This window comes from Eubalaena glacialis, chromosome 9 (assembly GCF_028564815.1).
Source record: "Eubalaena glacialis isolate mEubGla1 chromosome 9, mEubGla1.1.hap2.+ XY, whole genome shotgun sequence".
NCBI lineage: Eukaryota > Metazoa > Chordata > Mammalia > Artiodactyla > Balaenidae > Eubalaena > Eubalaena glacialis.
The window spans coordinates 36,037,066-36,056,544 of NC_083724.1; the positions used below are offsets into that span (position 1 = coordinate 36,037,066).

At 36.1% G+C, this 19,479-nt stretch overlaps 1 protein-coding gene across 3 annotated transcripts in view; it reads right to left on the reverse strand.

Moving 5' to 3' along the window:
- Positions 1 to 6,913: 6,913 nt before the first annotated feature.
- The window catches only part of DCAF10 (DDB1 and CUL4 associated factor 10), a 43,354-nt gene continuing 30,788 nt past the window's right edge, over positions 6,914 to 19,479 (reverse strand). For all 3 annotated transcript variants that reach the window (XM_061200219.1, XM_061200218.1, XM_061200217.1), the window contains 4 exons: positions 13,080 to 13,282; positions 11,283 to 11,396; positions 8,803 to 8,948; positions 6,914 to 7,875 (listed from right to left, as the gene is read on the reverse strand). In XM_061200219.1, the coding sequence (XP_061056202.1) occupies positions 7,507 to 7,875; positions 8,803 to 8,948; positions 11,283 to 11,396; positions 13,080 to 13,282 (832 nt within the window). In that variant the 3' untranslated portion in view covers positions 6,914 to 7,506. The remainder of the gene's footprint in view (positions 7,876 to 8,802; positions 8,949 to 11,282; positions 11,397 to 13,079; positions 13,283 to 19,479) is intronic.

The window sequence follows — 19,479 nt, forward strand, 5'->3', positions numbered from 1 at the left end:
CCACTTTTCATGTTCTCTTCCAGAAGGGAAGGGCCTAGAAGGAAATCTCAGTGGACATGTATTTGTGTTGTTTTAACCATTAAGTTTGTGGTAATTTGTTACATCAGTAATAGGAAACTGATGTAAATATAAATCGTTAAAATCACTTCCTTTTAAATAAAAAAATCTATTTTTAAATAGTCCAAAATATGTCAATCATATTTCAGGAATAACTGAAATAGTGATCATTAGTGCTATGGTTAGTTAAGTTAGCTAAAGGATGATTAATTTCTCAAAACAATCTGAATTGAAAGGGATTCACTCTATTTTTCTTTTCAGTGACTTCCCAAAAAAGGATCCCAAGTAGGATTGTCATTTTTCTAGTAAATTTAAAGTAGTATGGCAAAATGAACCATCAATCACAGTTAAAGAACACAAGAAAATGTCATTCTAGGGAACAGTGTGAAAAATAGCATGTTCTAAATTTATCTATATGAGAACCAATCACTGTATACAGCTTGACAAAAATTTATCAACTATGCTTCCTATTGGTATGAATAATTTTCACTGAATAATTTATAAAACTCTACACACGATTCATATCAAATAAACTTGTAAATGGCCAGAACATTAGTGAACAGATGTGAATGGTTCAGATCTTAGTAAATGTGTTTTCAGTGCAAAATGCCATTTCTATGTTTTAGAACAGTAGGCTTCAAAAAATGAAGTGTGCATATGCCAGTGGAAGGACAAGGTGAACCCTGGAAGTGCAAGAGGTAATGTAGAACTTTGATTTTTTAAACATCTTATCCTTTTAAAATTTCCTTTTTCCCTATACATGTTTTATAATGTACATAATAGATCAGTATAACAATATGTAGATAATTTATAAATGATCAAAATTTGGAGTGTATTCTCTAATTTTTTCTGTTAAGAGTTACATGATCAAAAAAGTTTAGAATATCACTAACAAGAACCCCAAGCCACTGCCTCTGTCACAGCCTTATGCTTGATTCTGGTCTAAAAGTGAACAAAATGTAAACAAAAATTTTCAAACTAATGCTAAATGCAAGTTTTTTGTTGTTGTTGTTTTTTCCAGAGGTGGGGTCTCTGACAAGATTAGGGTGTGAACAGGACTTGTACACCCTTAATCTAGCCCCAGGTGGTCTCCTAATCTTTTTAAAATTTATTTATTTTATTTATTTATTTTTGGCTGCTTTGGTTCTTCGTTGCTGTGTGCGGCTTTCTTGTGGCGAGCGAGGGCTACTCTTCGTTGCAGTGCGCAGGCTTCTTGTTGCAGTGGCTTCTCTTGTTGCGGATCATGGGCTCTAGGTGTGCAGGCTTCAGTAGTTGTGGCGCATGGGCTCAGTAGTTGTGGCGCATGGGCTCTAGAGCGCAGGCTCAGTAGTTGTGGTGCACGGGCTTAGTTGCTCCGCGGCCTGTGGGGTCTTCCCAGACCGGGGCTTGAACCCGTGTCCCCTGCATTGGCAGGCAGATTCCTAACCACTGCAATGCAAGTTTGCCATCAACCTTTTAAATAGGTTAACCACACACAAAAAGTGTGGCAAATGTTTCAAAGTAGCATTTATTTTTTAAAAGCACATTATGAGGTAGACTTAAACTAAAATATTCAGTGCATATATTAACAAAAGGTTTATTAAAACCTTAAAATTGTATGTAGGTATGTATGTAGATAAATTCACCTACAATTCTACCATCCATTTGAAAAACAACTCAATTGAAAAGGTAAAAACTTGTCACATTTTTAGAAAGCTTTTCTAATTCTGAAATAAAGAACATTTGATCTGTTAAAAAAGTTTGTGGGAGGGAGGTAGTTTTGTTTCAGTTTTAGATTTTAGAAGTTATTTTACTAAATCATTCACTTTATGGCTAGTTTTCAATGAATGTGAATATCTTTACTAGAAGGTAGGTAAAAGGTACTATAATGCAATTAAGAATTTCAAGATGGCTTCAGCAGAGCATTAAACCAAGCATGGGGCTTTTCTCAGTGCAGGCCCTTAAATGACTACATAGGTTACATACCCATGAAGCCAGCCCTGCATCTAAGTCTATATCAACTGCAGTTATAGGAATACTAAAACCTTAGTTATCTTTGTCCCTTGAGCTCTAGACTAGGCATCTAGTAGGGAGTCACATGTTTGTTGAATGAAAAACTGAGCCTTGGCAGTTTTCCAAATCAATGAGAAATGCTTAGTTTTTCTGACCTATGGTCAGAACAAAATCTTACTCCAATGAATAGTCTGTTCATTATAATAAATGATGGATTCCTGTAGTACTGAATAATTTGCACATCACAATCCTGGCTTCATGGAAATTTGAGGCCACATATGGTGAAGATTCACTTGATTCATTCAACAAAAATTTATTGATCCTGCTGGGCACTGGGAATAGAAGAATAAATAAGAGTCCCTGCCCTCAAGGAGCTTACAGTCTGGCATGAGAATCTAGTGAGAAACAGCACCTCAGAATCTAGTGAGAAAACTTTCTGGTGTCTGGCATATTATCTGGAATACTCCAAATGTCCTGAAAATGTGAATCTAAAATTTATCAGAAAGCACAATTTGGAAATGGAAGATGCAATGAAATTTAAAAGAAAATTCAAATATTCAACTTCTAATGTAAAAACCATGAAATCTAAATGATGAAAAAACTCGGGAAAGCTGAAAATTTTAAGTACTTTGGACCAGATTTAAATTTTTAAAATTATTTTATTATCTCTGGCATTTTCATTTATAGTGACATTTATATACACATGTATAGAGGAGGTGTGTGCATGTGAGATGTATTCCCTGGAGCTTTTGATAAAACCCATTTTTCTATCACTAATTCATTTACAACTAAAAAAGCGGCATACAGGTAAATTTGAGACTTTCCTTTTGATAATAATTTCCATTATCGTTTGAATAGAAGAAATTCTTAAGAATTGTGTTCAGGGTATAAATTTCGGTACACTCTCATTTGGCACTGAGACTTAACTGTGTCTTTGTACAATGTGTGATAATTTAACCATATATTTTATTTTATTTTTTAACCATATATTTTAATAATTACTGACAGTTTAATGGCATCAAAAATACTCTTAAGCCTATCTGGATTTTCACTGGTTTTTTTTTCCCTCTGCACTCTTCTTTTTTCTTAAAAGCATGAAAGACCCCTGTGCAACTACAGAGCCTTTGTTTTTGCTTCCTTGTACTTTGGTACATTGCTTCTCCTTAATCTAGCAGCATCCTTAGCTTGTAGTATTTTACTTAGTGGCAACTGAAAAAAATCACTAGCTTGGGCTTTAACTGGGAACTATTACCCAGAAGGTTATTGTGAATCTGTCAGGAAGTTGGTGAGCAACCAAAAGAGCTGTCTCACAGACTGTGCACCCAGAGCTCATCCAGCCCATTAGAAACTAAGCAGGCTTGGTTATCTCACGTCCCAGCTCATAACAGATGAACACAGCACATTAGAAGGAAGTGGGGAGCCTGTTAGAGGCAGGTATATTGATAGTGTGGTAGGAGACCACTATATAAGCAAAACAAACTGCTTAGCAGATACAAAATTTTTTAAATTAAAAAAAACAAAAACCACACCAGGAATCTGAGGCAAATGATTATATATACCTCAAGGCTGAGGGAATCACTTTATAATAATTAATATCAATTTGTTATAGCCCTTTACAATTTATGAATTATTTTACATACATCAGAGCTCATTAGATATTTGTAATAACACATGAATATAACTTTTACTTTCATCATTAAAAAGTGAATTGTACTGAGCATGCTGTTTAAGAAGAAGGCGGGTAGGTATACTGACATATCTGAAAGACTTGCATCAAAAATAATTACAAGTTTTAAATTTTGGCACTTAAGATATATGCATTAATTATCCCAACATTAATATATATGCTTTCCTTCATGACCAACACTGTGTTACCGAATTTTCGTAGCTCTCAGTGACTGCTGGTCATTAAATGGGGATGATTGTCATCAGTAAGTTATCAGACCATTTCTCCAGTTAAACACAAGCTTAACAGATTCTTATGGATGCCAACACCATATATTCTAATATGGGAAACACTAGGCTCCTAAAAGAGTCTCAGAGTGTTTTTCCTATATTGCACTTTCTAGAAAACAGCCTTAATGATATGATGTGATCTTGGTTCTAGACATAGGAGTGAGGAATATGTGATTTACCTTTTCCATGCTTGTTTTCCTAAAATTTTTGGTATAGCCTCTTCTCAGGGATGTAACAAGGAGAAACAAAATATACATGCTCTTTGGGCTTCTGAGAAAAAAGACCACAGACATTTTCAAAACATAAAAATAGAGGTCTCTTCTGCATCAGCCACTTCATTTTCACAATTGAAAATAAGGAACTACTGTATATTTGATGTTTTTAAACTCATTCAACATAGCTTTGCCATAAATATACTGTTCTGCAGAAAGCTTTTTAAAACAGATGTATAATTTATACTATACTTACCAACAATTATATTATCAATTATAATACATTTACCAATTATCATGAATAAAAATGACTAAATAAAATTTTAGAGTTAAAAACACCAGATTAGATTTTATACACTAAGTGAAATGGGATCTTGAAATTTTAAGTGTAATCTCCTCCAATAGTATGGCATTCCTGATGCCCTTTAATTCCTTGATTAATATCCCCTGATGACTTTCTAATCATGACAATACCTCAGAGAGGACAAAGGTTTTGTTGAGTTTGCTATTAATTTTTAATTCTTATCTGTGAGGCTCTGTTTTTGTATAAGGCTATTAATCCTCCATTTTTCTTTATTTTATAGCTACTTACCCTACATGAGGGTTTTTAGTTAGGAACGGACCGTATGTGTGCCCTGCAGTTTATGGCATTAATTCTAATGGAAATTGTCTACCTTGTAAATGTTCTTTTGCGTGGTGCAGAAGATGAGCCAGCTCTGAAATAAACAACTTCCAGAGGGTGTTAAATAAGTAAATTAACAGGCCAGTTTACAATCCTTTACAAACTAAAGGGCAAAATGGTAGAGTAGTAAGCACAGGCTTGGAACTAAAACAAACATTGAGTTTGAATCTCAGTGCTGCCACCGCATGCCAGCTCTGTGACTTACGGCAAATCAACCTTTCTGACCTTCCATTTCCCCCAAAGTACATTGGTGCTCATGCCACCTACCTTGCAGTTTTTGTGAGAGTTAGTAGTAAAGTATGTACATTATTTGACACATGATAGATATTCTAGAATCATGGACTGAAATTTATTAGAGTTGGGCAACATTTGGGCCCAGCATCTGACATGGAGCGCTCTCCCAAGGAGATGCAATATATGGAAACTTCTTTTGATTATCAATACAACCATTGTACTTAGTAGCTTATTTTTAATGTCAACATTAGGTGATTTTGTCTCCAAAACTTTATTTTCTTTTAAATATTTGTTTTTAAGAAAGTTTATGGCAAACCTGTGTTTTCACTGTGGGTGCTTTTTTTGATGACTAAAAAATTTCCAATTTTTTTTTAACATCCATGGTAAGAAAGATCTAATTTTTAAAATTTGTCCTAGAGCCAACATTATCCAAGTGAGATGTAACCTCTGTACATGTGTGAATGGCTGTCTGGCAGGTTCTACAAAAAGTGTCATTTTTATTCATGTATTTGGGTTGCTTAAACATTTCTATAAGATTTAAAACACTTTTCTTCTTATGGCTGGAATTCTCAGCATTGATACTCCCATGCCTTCCTTTTTCAATCTACTGGCCAGTTTAAAGGTATTCACAATAATACAACTTAAAGACAAAAAAAGTGTTCATAAGTCATTGTTTTAACAGCCGGCATAATACAGTAGAAATTGCCCTGAGCAAGGAATTAAGAGACTTGAATTCAAGTCCTGGCTCTGCCACTAATTTTGCAGGATGACTTTAGGCAAGTCACTTAACTTCTCTCATTCATCTAATAACGAGATTGAGTCCATTTTAAGTTACTTTCTACCTCTAAAATTGCTTTTATTTGCTTATTTTTTTAATAATCAAAACACCTTCTGGGAGTTGTGTTAAGCACCTGATGGGTACAGAAATATTTACTGATGTTTAAGGTAGTAATATTTGAAGCTGTGATCCAGGAACCACCTGAATACAGATTACTTGGGGTTCGTGTTAAAAATACAGATTCCTGTCCTCTCCCTGGCTGAATCAGAACCTCCTAAGGTGAGGGCCAGGTTTCTCTATTTTTCACAAGCTCCCCAGTGATTATAATGCACCCTAATGTTTGAGAACCACTGGCCTAAAAGAATGTGTTCTAAGAGGGAAAAAGCTAGCATGTGGCTCAAATTACTCCAGCCTCTGGCAAATCTCTTCTAAGGACAGTCCCATTCAAAGTGGAGGAGACTAGAAAAAAGCTGCTTACTTTTTTCAAAAAAGCAGAGTAGTCAGCCTTATGCCTGGCCCCGGCGTGATGCTTTTTACTTGCTGTGTTCCATAACAAAACACAACAAAAGGTCTTAGTCATGACACCCAAGTCACGGACCACCACAGTTATGACAACAGCTTGAAGACAATCACAGTTCTCCCTTCATTAATGGTAAGAGAGTTGAGCTAAAGGAAGATGAGAAAAACACAACGTCTTTACTCTCGATTTTCCCTCCACCTGTCATCCTCTGTGATTCAAATAATCTGGCAGAGGAAACAGAAAATCTAAGCCACATTGTTCTCATCACTGTGTGGCCAGATAGAGAGTATAATCTAATAAATAAATCCTCTTCTATACAATAGAAATGACCAAAGCCCATTCCTTCTCTTTTCCTTTCTAATGCTGTTGACAGGAACAAAATACCAAGTAAGGACACATGCTACAGATTTAAAAATTCATACAAATAAACTACAAAGAGAGGTGGTAATTTTTTTTCTAGAATTTCACAACAAAATCCCTCTCATGGTGAAAAATATGTATAATTTTAACAGGAAACTTAAAAGACATTTTGCTGCAAAACTAACAGCTGTAAGAATAATGCCATTATCTGTGCTCATTATAGAGAAACAACAGCAACTTTAAAAGGCCAAGTATACTGATAAGATGAAATTTCTTTTCAACAACCAGTATGCCAACATCAAACTTCTGGGTTTTATTCAACACTAGCATCACGAGTTTCTCCTAATCCAACCAAAACTCCTGCCAAATGTCCACAAAATTCACACCAAAATCAAAAAACAGAAAAGAGAATTAAAAGAAAGAAACTTGACAAGAGCTACCATGCAAAACCACCAGCAGAACTGGAGTTCAGTGGCACAGATCAGCAGGAGCCTAGGAATGCTGCAAAAGATGGTGCTGCCTGGAGTCTAACTTGGCGATGCCCCTGTGATGCTGGACGACCAAGTACTCAGGTCACAGGTGTGTTCATGGACCCATAAGAACTAGGATCTTGACCCAAACTTTTAAGATCTTCTAAAAAGAAAATACTTCACCTAAATTGAAGTAATATATAATTCAAACACCAGAAGAGTTCCTTATTTGATGTAAGTTGTGCCTAAAACTTTGGCTGATACAAAGAAACCCGTCCACTAAGGCACCCGGAGGCGATCTGACAATGCGTTGGAGAGAACTTTGTCGTCAGTACCACATCATTATGAGAGTACAGAGAACGGATCACCCGCAGGGGACTGGCTTCTTTGGGCAAACAGTCAATAAGTTCACTGCACTGTTTGTCAAATCCCAACAAGCGAATCCCGTAGCCATGTGGGGAAGAAATCATTCGCCCATCAGGGCTGAAGCAAAGTTCTTTGATATAACCCCTGCCTACATTGGCTTCTTCAATGTAATGAGTCAGTCGTAGAGAACAGCGAGGTGAGACTGGTCGCACGGGGGCTCCTTCTTGGAATTCATAGACACAAGTCCACTAGAGAGAGAGAAGAGAGACAAATCATAGAGCCTCATAAATGGAGTATAACCTTTAAAAATTGTGAATAACTGTACTGTCACCTGTAACTTATATAATATTGTACAGCAACTATACTTCAACTAATTAAAAACCAAAAAGTTACAGAGTCCCAAACAGTGCTACAGATAATCTTTTTTTTTTTTAAAAAAGCTCCACAGAATGCCAAAGCTACAGAATTGTTGCAAGAAATCATTCAGATGAATGCTACCCCTCTCCCAACTAACAAAACTTGTAGGTCCCACACTGTCTTATCTACATTCATATCAAGGTTATTCTGTACTATGACACTTTAAAGCCTTTTATTCCCTGAGGCCACTGTGACTTCTGAAGTAATAATTCCCTTTTCTGAGAGTAACAAGAATCTTGATATTTTAGGGTTAAGACATCTAAGCCCTAGAATACCTCTCCTCCTACACACTTCAAAGACTCTTCTCTCCTTCTGTTAGCTGTGGCTTCTAGAGCTAGTGACTAGCTAGCTAGCTAGCTCTGGAAAGACTCCTGCTTTCCAGAGTAAGGAGAATCATAAGGTCATATAAGATCTTTTCCCCTAGTTATCAGTTCAGTCCCTTCCTTTCCCAAAGCTTTCCCTGGTTTTTAAAAAGAGGAAATCATAATACTCCATTGGCTTATAGCAAAACCTCCCATTTAGCCAGCTTAGCTTAGTCCTATGTTTACTGTATAAGGGGTTTTTTACAATGAGATGAAGGAGACAAGAATTAAGCTGGGCTCAATCTGAGCTGATGACTCCTTTAAAGTACTTCCTGCTTGCCACACACAGGCCAGAGAGGAGGAAGGATTTTGAAGGGATAAAGACACCATGAGCACACATGGCAATGGCAGTTTGTTCAGTCAGCCCCATTGAAGGTGGAGTGCTGCTGCCCATACCTCCTGATCATCAGTGTTGCTTGAGCACCGAAGAAGAGTGGCCCAGCCTTTTGGGTGCAGCTGTAACGATGTGATGCAATTTCCACGGTCTCTCTCACCAGGAACTTCAGGGGTTAAGACTTCAAGACTGTTTCGTGGTGAAATTCCTGAGATATGAGAAAATTAGGATGTGGAATTTGTATTATCAAAGGACTAAGGTAGCTCATCAAAGCTTTGATTTCTGGCAGCCACCCTCATGCCTTTATTCCTTCATCTGCCCCTTATGCTACCACATGTAAAAAACCGTGGTGCCCCTCAACGTATGGGGTATGTGTCTTTGGGGTGGGTATGGGGGAAGGGGTATGATAGAACTAAAGAATCCAAGTTCCTGCAGCAGGAATCAACAATAACCTAAGGCTAAGGTGTTAAAGCTGACTAGGAATCCTTTTGATTTGGATCTACATCTCAAGTTATGTGACATGAAAGGAATCTGGAAAAGTAAAAGACAACAATTCTCATCTCAGAGGACCTGATGCTCTCTAGTCCAGAGAAGGAAATACCTGGAAGCCATGAGGACTGCCTTTATATAGATGAAAGATGTGTGCAAGGAGCAGGACTTATGGCCCCCAAGGACAGTACTATAAACAACAAATCAATGTATAATTTTGGAGGTAAGAGAGGACAGCTCACACAGAGACATGTCAAAACAAGGGGTGGGAGATACTGCCAATTGTACATATTCCTGGTACTCTGCTATGGCCCATCATTTCTTTCTACCTGGCCCCCAATGAAATTGACTGCTGTAGTGAGCCATTGTTACAAATGGGAGTATGTCATATCCCTCAAGTATGTGGAGAACCACTTTCATACACATTGTAAGGAAGCAGCTTAGAAATTTATTATCAAGAGAAATATTTCAACACTTCTCTGCCTATAGGAGTTGCTTTAAAGATAATGAGCTGCCTCTGTCAGACCCTTCGTGAATTATTTCGTACTTAGATGTGTTATCTTCTTTTAAAAGCTTCCCTTTAGGTTACTGTAGCATTGACAGAAACCTGTGACGATCTAAATTACATTCTCACAACCAAATTATACCTAAATAATTATTTCACATATGATTGAAACTTAACAACAATTTTAGGGAAAAAAAACCCTATTTCAAGAATTTTGAAAATCTATAACAAAAGCAGAAAAGAAACCCATTGTGAATAAGTAAGCAGTGGTTTCTGAGCTCTGCTGCTGGGAGGTTGCTCAAGAGCTGGCAAAAGGGGGAAACCATACAGGGCCAGGGTGGAGATGGGGTAGGGAAGACTGGAGGGTCAAGGGGCCTCCTTAATTTTACTTGAACCAAAGTTACTTCACTTTTATTTGTGCTACATCCCTAAGAATCCACAGGAGAAATGTTACATATGTGGGCATAAATCTCTAAGAGGAGGAATATTTAACCTTAAAATGAGACATCATAGTCTTCAACATCCAGAGGACAGGATGGTGGATCGTCTATAGGTTTAGGTTAGGAAGGTCTCTCAAACCATTCTTGGAAGTAGTCAGGCAAAGTAATCAAGAATGCATTTATTGAGCACTTACCAGATGAGGCCCCCCAGGGAAAACACTAACTAGAAGTCTAAGTATAGTCCTGCCTCTAAATATCTAGGTAGGAGATATGCTTATCTCCAAAAGGTGACCCAAAATTATAAAAATATATATATCTGGCCATCAGTCCATCAAGAGGAGAACAAACAAAAAGTGCTGTAAGAGCTTAGATGTGAATTAGTACGGAGAGGGATGATGAGTGAAATTTGCATAGGCAGAAAGCATTTCAATTAAGGGGTGGATAGAACAGATTGAGCAGCTAGTTCTCCCAGACTGGCTGGGGAAAAACTGGCAAAAGTAGAGTGGGGCCAGATTATAGCTATTTATCCCACAACCCCTCTGAGGCTGCCAGGCATTGCTGAGATAAGGAAATGGCAAAGCAAAAAGCCTGCTGGGCTGGAACCAGGCAACTTTCACCTGATAAACTCATCCCTTTATATTTACATAGCACTATCACATGCATAGTCTCATTTAATTTCTATAACAACCTTGATCGGAGTCTATATTTCCCAACTATTCCCTCTCCAAACTAGACCAAACTAAATCCAGAAAATAAGACTAAAGTTCAAATTCCAACAAAAATGTAAGCCCAAGATATTCAACCCTAGAGACTGGTTAGCTTTTGGGGGTTTGTTTGTTTGTTTTTTGGGTTTTTTTGGCCACACTGTGTGGCATGCGGGATCTTAGTTCCCCAACCAGGGATTGAACCCATGCCCCCTGCAGTGGAAGTGCTGAGTCCTAACCACTAGACTGCCAGGGAATTCCCTGGTTAGCTTTTTGAAAATGTTACTGAGGAGCAAGGAATAGCCTCATCTCTATTGGCTTTTATTTTTAAGGATTAAAATCAAACCAAAAAAAGCTATTTTAGAATCTATATTCAAGATTATGAAATCCAACTTTTGACCTACCTTCTCTTTGTGAGGCTCGTGACATGTGTTTCTCAGAAGATGAACTGGAATCACTATGATGAGAAGGTGAACCAGAAACTCTAGGACCAGATGAACTCGACAAAGTGGTAAGATCTTGAAAATACAAAACGTTCCGACAGTAAAGCTAGCAAAACTCTGGTAGTGTCTCTTAACTTTTTAATCATCTACTTGAACCATATTGTTAAAGTTCATCTGAAACATGGCAAGTACATATCCACCTAAAAGTGGCCTATAAAAAAGACTGAGGTGGGCAAGATAGCTCTTTGGAATGTCCAATCTAAGGCCTAGTCCCTTTCTAAAACCCTTTACATCAATGACTTCCTTAAGTGAAATAAAAATGAAAAACCAAATAAACATAGGAACATCTTAGGTTTCCCATCATTTCTGTAGTGCAATGGAACAAGAAAATTCAGCAAGAATGAAAACTGAGCTGTTCAGCCTGTTGTTTTATGTTAGAATGGCATCCAAACAACAGGTCCATTACCGAGAACATGAACAGATCCTTCTTAAAGCATACCAACAACTTCTATCATCATTACTGAAATTATGTGAATACTATCTTTGAAATGCAATACAAACTTAACATTGAAATCTGGGAAAATAAAATGAATATCAGATAGGTGAGTCTGATGTCTCACTCCAAATAGCAGTCTCTATTTCACACTTTTCTTGTGGCTGCACATTTCTGTGGGGACTTCTTATTAATCTAATTTCTTTGGATGGTATTAAGTATCAGAATTACCTTTAGAAGACAGAAAACCTTCCTAGTTTTTAAGCAAAACATGCCAACTAGACCTTCTAAATCACTACTTCTCACTAAGCTAAAGTTGATTATTAATGTTTAACCTAAAAAAAATCTGAAATGAAAAGGACTGTACTTGCATATTAATGAAATCCCTTGCTTGCAAATAAGTTGGTAAAACTTAAATTTCTACTTTTAGCAGTGAAATTAGGCAACTGCAGTACAATGAGGCCTGCACATTCCCAAAGGAGTCTTCAGAAGTGGCCCCGTGCATAGAGAAAGATTCCAACCATTTGAAGTTGATTTTAAACAACAATTTATGAACATTATGTTTTCCAAATGCTTAAGTATTTTTTTTCTGAGTTCTTGTTCATAAACACAATATTATAACTAATGAGTATGTTCCTATATCAGCCCTCTTCTTCCTAAAGGTAGATATAATATAGTCTCTATCATGTAATGTAGTACAGAGTTTTCCTGAGCCCCCATTTCGCTTAAGTCCAGTGGAATTGGCAACAGGAAAAGGAACAGGGCTTTAGCAAGAGGATGTTTATAGGTCATGAGATAAGATGGCACCAACTACCTGTGTCTGGACATCTGAAAGTCTAGGATGCAATACAGACTTAAAATTAAAACTCTATATTGACTATAACTTAACAGCTCTGCTGGGTTCCAGAAAAACTTAAAAAAGATTGACAGTACTTTGGGCCATCACTAACTTTTGAGATAATGATGATCTACAAATACTGATGAAGACTTTCTGGCTAGCAGAGGGCTAAAAAAAATTTTTTTAGAGTTAGAAGTTATTCTTCCTGGATCATTTGTGATACAGAGGCACAAATTAATACTATGTCAGAGATACATGTAGATCATTATACTTCCTTGGGAAAAAAGCTATTACTGAGCTTTCCAAAGAATATCTTTTAACTTTCTTCCCTTCTTTCTGCTATCATTCTCAGAATAGAAACATATACCATCCCCATGTCTGAGATTATTTAGAAAAAAATTTCTTTAATCAAAAAAGGAAAGCTTACCTGAACTTGATGTTGTTCTTCTTGCTCTCAAAATGGGATAGCTGCCTACTTCTAAAGACTTGGTTAAGTCAAGATCATGCAAAATCAAGAGATATCCAGAGGACGTTGAGATCAACATTTTGGAACAATCTGGTGTTAATCTCATTCGCATGAGAAAACGTGTGTGAAAGAATTTCTTATGTGGACACCCATCTTCTGTACACCTACAAAAGAAATCAAACCAACAAAACCTAGAGTTATCATAAATATAAGCGTTCAGTGATAGTCATATTTTTGCCCTTCAAACTAGAATTTACACTTGATGCATACTCAGACTTGTACACATGAAAAATTTTTGCTCACCATTCCTTCTTCCATCTCTAACTTTTTTTTAAAGATTATTATTTCTTTCTGAAGTATATTAAAATTTTGTTGAGATAAACTCTCACTTTTTATTGTTCTGAAAATCTTTATTTCACTCTTTGATTAAAGGTTTAGCTGAGCCTATAACTTTAGGTTGATAGTTATTTCTTTCTGAATATTGAGGATAATATTCCAGTGAGTTCTGGCTTCTATTGTTGCTATTTTTAAGTCTACTATCAGTCAAATTGTTACTTTGGATAATTTTTTTTCCTTTGGTTGATCTTCTCCTTGTTTTGGAGTACTGCAGTTTCACTATGACGTGTAAATTTGGATTTCTTTTCATTTATCTTCATTGGGATTCATTTGACTTTCTAAATCTTAAGATTCATATTATTTATATATTCTGGAAAATTTTCCATCATTATTCCAATGTTGCCTCTCACCTATTTTCTCTATTCTTTTGGAGCTCTAGATAGATATTTGAAACATTCCCATTTGACTCTCCTTGTCTAATAACTGCTCTTTCATGTTTTCTATCTCCTCATTTGCATATGTTGCCATCTTGGTAATTTTTCAATATCTTTCTTAACCTGTTTTTTAAGCTGTGTCTGCTACTTGTTTTTATAAACTTCAGTAGTTCTATTTCCTTACTTTAAGTTCTATTTGGCTCTATTTCAAATCTGTATGATCTTTTGAATAGATTTTTATTCCTTGCCTATGTTTTTTAGTCCCCATTTTATTTCCTTTTTTATTATTAATTAATTAATTAATTAATTTATTTATTTTTGGCTGAGTTGGGTCTTTGTTGCTGCCCGCGGGCTTTCTCTAGTTGCGGCAAATGGGGGCTACTCTTCGTTGCGGTGCACGGGCTTCTCATTGCAGTGGCTTCTTTTGTTGGGGAGCACGGGCTCTAGGCGTGCGGGCTTCAGTAGTTGTGGCTCGTGGGCTCAGTAGTTGTGGCTCGCAGGGTCTAGAGTGCAGGCTCAGTAGTTGTGGCTCACGGGCTTAGTTGCTCCGCAGCATGTGGGATCTTCCCGGACCAGGGCTTGAACCCGTGTCCCCTGCATTGGCAGGCGGATTCTTAACCACTGCGCCACCAGGGAAGCCCCCTTTTTTATTATTTTTAAAACTGTGAACTTTGTCATCCCTACAGAAAAGTACATAAATAAAACATATGTAGAGTTTAAAGAAAAATGAACAGCTGTGATTCATCACCCATTTTAAGAGGTAGAACAATACCAGTACTTTAAAAGTCCCCTCTGTTTCTCTCTTCTGTAGCATCCTTCAGTCAGCATGCAGTGCTTCAAGCATGCAATAACTTTTCCTATCTCTCTGAGGATATTGATAGGTTTTTAAAATTTTAAGTTTTCTTCTCCCTATGTAGTCTCTACTTTTTCCAAGATATCTCCCCATTTGTGTAAGTCTTTTCGTAGAAACTTTTGTCAAATGTCTGATTATGTTTGGCTGTCTGCTCATAATTAAGAGTGGGGAACTAAAAAGCTGACTGGGAACTCTGAGTGCAAGGGTAGGCTTGAGCTTCACTAAATAGGGTGAAGCCATTTTTTGAGGAACTCCTAATGTCAGTACCTTTAGTTCATTAACCGAAAGAACTTGTGAGGATCTCTAAATTCAATATTCAGTGTGCATATGGTCACTCAATCCCCCTGATTTTGGTAAGGTACCCAAGCCTTCAACTGTGTCTGGCATCCTTTAATACAGATATTCTCTATTTTACCTCTTTAGAGAATAAAATTCAAAATTCCTGCTGAAATGCAAGGAGGTAAATAGCCCAGCAGTGTGGATTAAGGGAGGAGATATAAGTTCTTAAATATCTTTCATTTGAATCCTTATTTTAGCTACCCTTTCTGATACAGAGTACCGAGAGTTGCCAGTTCCTGTGATTTTTGAGGATTTTGTATAAATATTCTTAAGTTCTTAGCTTTTTCCCACTGCCAGTTTAGGATTCAGCTTTCTTGTACTTACTAATAAGTAAGTTTAAGTGAGTTGCTGAGTCGGTTGCCACTCATCTTCCTGCCTTCCAGATTTTAAAACTTTATTGTCATTGCTTCCTTTCCTATTTCCCCATCTTATGAGTTTATACCCTTCATTTTAAAATTTGCTTATATTTAATTTTAGAGGAATCTTCTCATCCATAGATTCTATTTAGGTCTTACAATAACTTACATGAAATTTTAGTTTTCTCCACGATGGTTATACAGATCTTCTGTTGCAATTTATTCCTGTGTACCAACTAAATTTTTTTAAAGAGCATTTATTTATTTATTTATTTATTTATTTATTTATTTATTTATTTTATTTGGCTGTGCCACACGGCATGCGTGATCTTAGTTCCCCCACCAGGGATCAAACCTGTGCCCCCTGCAGTGGAGTCATGGAGTCTTAACCACTGGACCACCAGGGAAGTCCCCAACTAAATTTTTTAATTACTAAAAACTATGTACTTAAAAAAAATTTAAATTGTTTGTAGTGATGTGTAGGAACACTACTGATTTTTACATTTTGATCTCGTATCTAGCAATCTTAGTTAACGCTGATTAATTCTGATAATCTGTCAGTAGAATTTCTAGGGTTTTCTATATAAAGCAGGTGTCTAAAAACTGTGGCCTATGGGCAAAATCTGGATCACTGCCTGTTTTTATATAAAAAGTTTGTTGGAACATAGCCATACCCATTCATGCATTGTCTATGGCTGCTCAGAGACAATATAACACACAAAGCCTAAAATATTTATTACACAGTCCTTTACAGAAAGTTTGCCAGCCCCTGATACAGACAATCATATCATCTGAGAATGATATTGTTTCATTTTTTCCTTTCCAATCCTTATATATTCCAATCCTTATTTATTTTACCGCACCAACTAGGACCCTGCCTCCCTCCAACCCAAAACAATAGTGAACAGCAGTAGTAATGGCAAGCATGTTCTCCTTCCTGATTTTATAGAGAAAACTTCTAAAGTTTCACCATTTAAAACTGTGCTATAGGTTTTTAGTGCCTACTTTTGATCAGTTTCCTTCTATGTCTAGTCATCAATACAATCCAATTTTAGAACATTTTCATCACTCTAAAAAATCACTCTTGCCCATTAGCAGTCATTCCCTTTCCTACTCCCAGCCACAGATAACCACTAATCTACTTCCTGCCTATTGCTGACATTTCATATAAATAGAATCATACAATAAGTTGTCTTTTGGTTTGGCTTTTTCACTTAACTTTTTTGAGGTTCAGCCATATTGTAGCACGTAACAGTACTTTGCTCATTTTCAGTACCACATAGTACTCTATTGTATAGATATACCACATTTTGTTCATCCTTTTACCAGTTGATAAGTATTTAGATTGGTTCTATTTTTTTGCTATTATGAATAACACTATTATAAGCATTCTTTGTGTGGACATATATATTCATTTCTCTTGGGTAGATATCTAGAAGTGGAATTGCTGGGTCACATGGCAACTCTATGTTTAACATTTTAAGAAGCTGCCAAACTGTTTTCTAAAATGGCTGTACCATTTTATATTCCTACCAGCAATATATGAAGTTCCAGTTTCTCCATATTCTTGCCAATATTTGTTGCTGTCTTTTTTGTTAAAGCCATCTTATTAGATGTGAAGTGGTATCTCATTTTGGTTTTAATTTGCATTTCCCTTAATGATGTCAAACATCTTTTCAGGTGCTTATTAATCATTTGTGTATCACCCTTGGTGAAATGTCTATGTCAATATCTCGCCCATTTTTAAATTGGGTTATCTGAATACATATAAGTGAGTTAGAAGAATTCTTTATTCTGGACACAAATCCTTTAGCAGATGTGATTTACAAATATCATATCCCATCCTGTAGTTTTTCTTTTCACTTTCATTTGTTGAACAGACTATCCTTTCCTGAACTACTGAATTACTTTAGTACCTTTATTGAAAATCAGCTGATCATAAATATAAGGGTTGATTTCTGGACTCAATTCTGTTCCCTTAATTTACATTAGACGTCTATCCTATGCCAGTACCACACTGTCTTGATTACTATGGCTTTGTAGAAATTTCTGAAATCAGGAAGTGTGAGTCTTCCAATTTGTCCAAAAAAAAGGCAGCTGGAATTTTGATAGGGATTGCCTTGAATCCATAGATTAATTTGGAGGGAATTGCCATCTTAATTATATTGAGTCTTCCAATCCATGAGCATGGAATGGTCTCTCCATTCGTTTATATCTTCTTACATTTCTTAGAGCAACGTTTTAGTTTTCAGCATACAAATCTTGTACTTCTTTTGTTAAATTCATTCCTATGTATTTTATTCTTTTTTAATGCTATTAGTGGAATTTTTTTCATTTTTGGACTGTTCATTGCTTATGAATAGAAATACAATTGATTTTTATATATTAATCTAGTATATCTTATGACCTTGCTGAACTTGTTAGTTCTAGTAGTTTTGTGAATTCAAGATTTTTGATATATAAAATCATATCTTCTACATATGAAGATAGTTTTACTTCTTTCTTTCCAATCTAGATGCCTGTTATTTTTCTTGTCTGTACTTCCAGTGCAGTTGTACTTCCAATATAATGTTGTATAAAAGTGGTGAGAGCAGACATCCTTGCCTTGTTCCCAGTCTTAGGGGGGATGTATTTAGTCTTTCAACATTAAATATGATTTTAGCTGTAGGTTTTTCATAGCTGTCCTTTATCAGGTTGAGGAAGTTCCCTATTATTCCTAGTTTTATCACAAATGGGTGTTGGATTTTGTCAAGTGCTTTTTCTGACTTTATTGAGATGATCATATATATGGGCTTTGACCTTTATTAATGTGATGTATTATATTGATTTTTAGATGTTAAACGAACCCAATCTATATTCCTGGAATAAATTCCACTTTGTTGTGACATATAATCCTGTATATATGTTGCTAGATTTGATTTGCTAATATTTTGTTGAGGACTTTTATCAAATTTTTGGGAGAGGGATATTGGTCTGTAGTTTTCTATTCTTAATGATGTTTGTCTGGTTTGGTATCAGAGTAATACTAGCCTCATAAAATGAGTTGGGAAGTGCTCTCCCCTCCTCTATTTACTGTAAAAGTTTGTGAAGGATTAATATTATTTATTCTGTGAATGTTTGGTAAAATTCACCAGTGAAGCCTTTTGGACCAGGGCTTTTCATCGTGGGAAGATTTTAAAATTCAATTTAAAACCAATTCAATTTCTTTACTTGCTATGTAGGTCAGTAGGTCTATAGATTTTCTATTTGCTCTTGAGTCAGTTTAAGTAATTTGTGATTCTGTAGGTATTTGTTTATGTAAATTGTCTGATTTGTTGCCATAGAGTTGTTCATTGTATTCCTTTGTAATCCTTTTATTTTTTTATAAGGTTGGTAATGATGTCCCTTCTTTTGTTTTTAATTATGAACGAATGTTGAATTTTATTCTTCACTTGAAACAATCATATGGATTTTTCTATTTAACCTGGTGTGATGAATTATACTAATAGAATTTCTATTGATAAATCTTTTCATTTCTAGAATAAACCCAACTTGGTCATGATAGTTTGATTAATATCTTACAGGATCCAATTTCCCTTTTATAGAATATTCGCATCTACATTCATAGTACAGACTGACCTTTCATTTTGAGTTTGTATATCAAGGTCATACCTGAGGTAAGAATTCCATTTTTCTGGAATCTGAACAGTTTAATAAGATTGGAATGTTCTGTTTCTTGTAATATTTGGTAGAAGTCACCTGTAAAATTGACAGGCTGCTGTTTTATTAGTAGATAGGTTTTTTTTTAAAAAAATATTTATTTATTTATTTGGTGGCGCCGGGTCTTCGTTGCTGTGTGCGGGATCTTCATTGCAGCATGCGGGCTCTTTTCTTTCTTTTTTTTAAAAAATCCTTTATTATTATTATTAATTAATTTATTTAGGCTGTGCTGGGTCTTAGTTGCAGCATGCGGACTTCTTAGTTGCCACACATATGTGGGATCTAGTTCCCCATCCAGGGATCGAACCCAAGCCCCCTGCATGGGAGTGTGGACCACCAGGGAA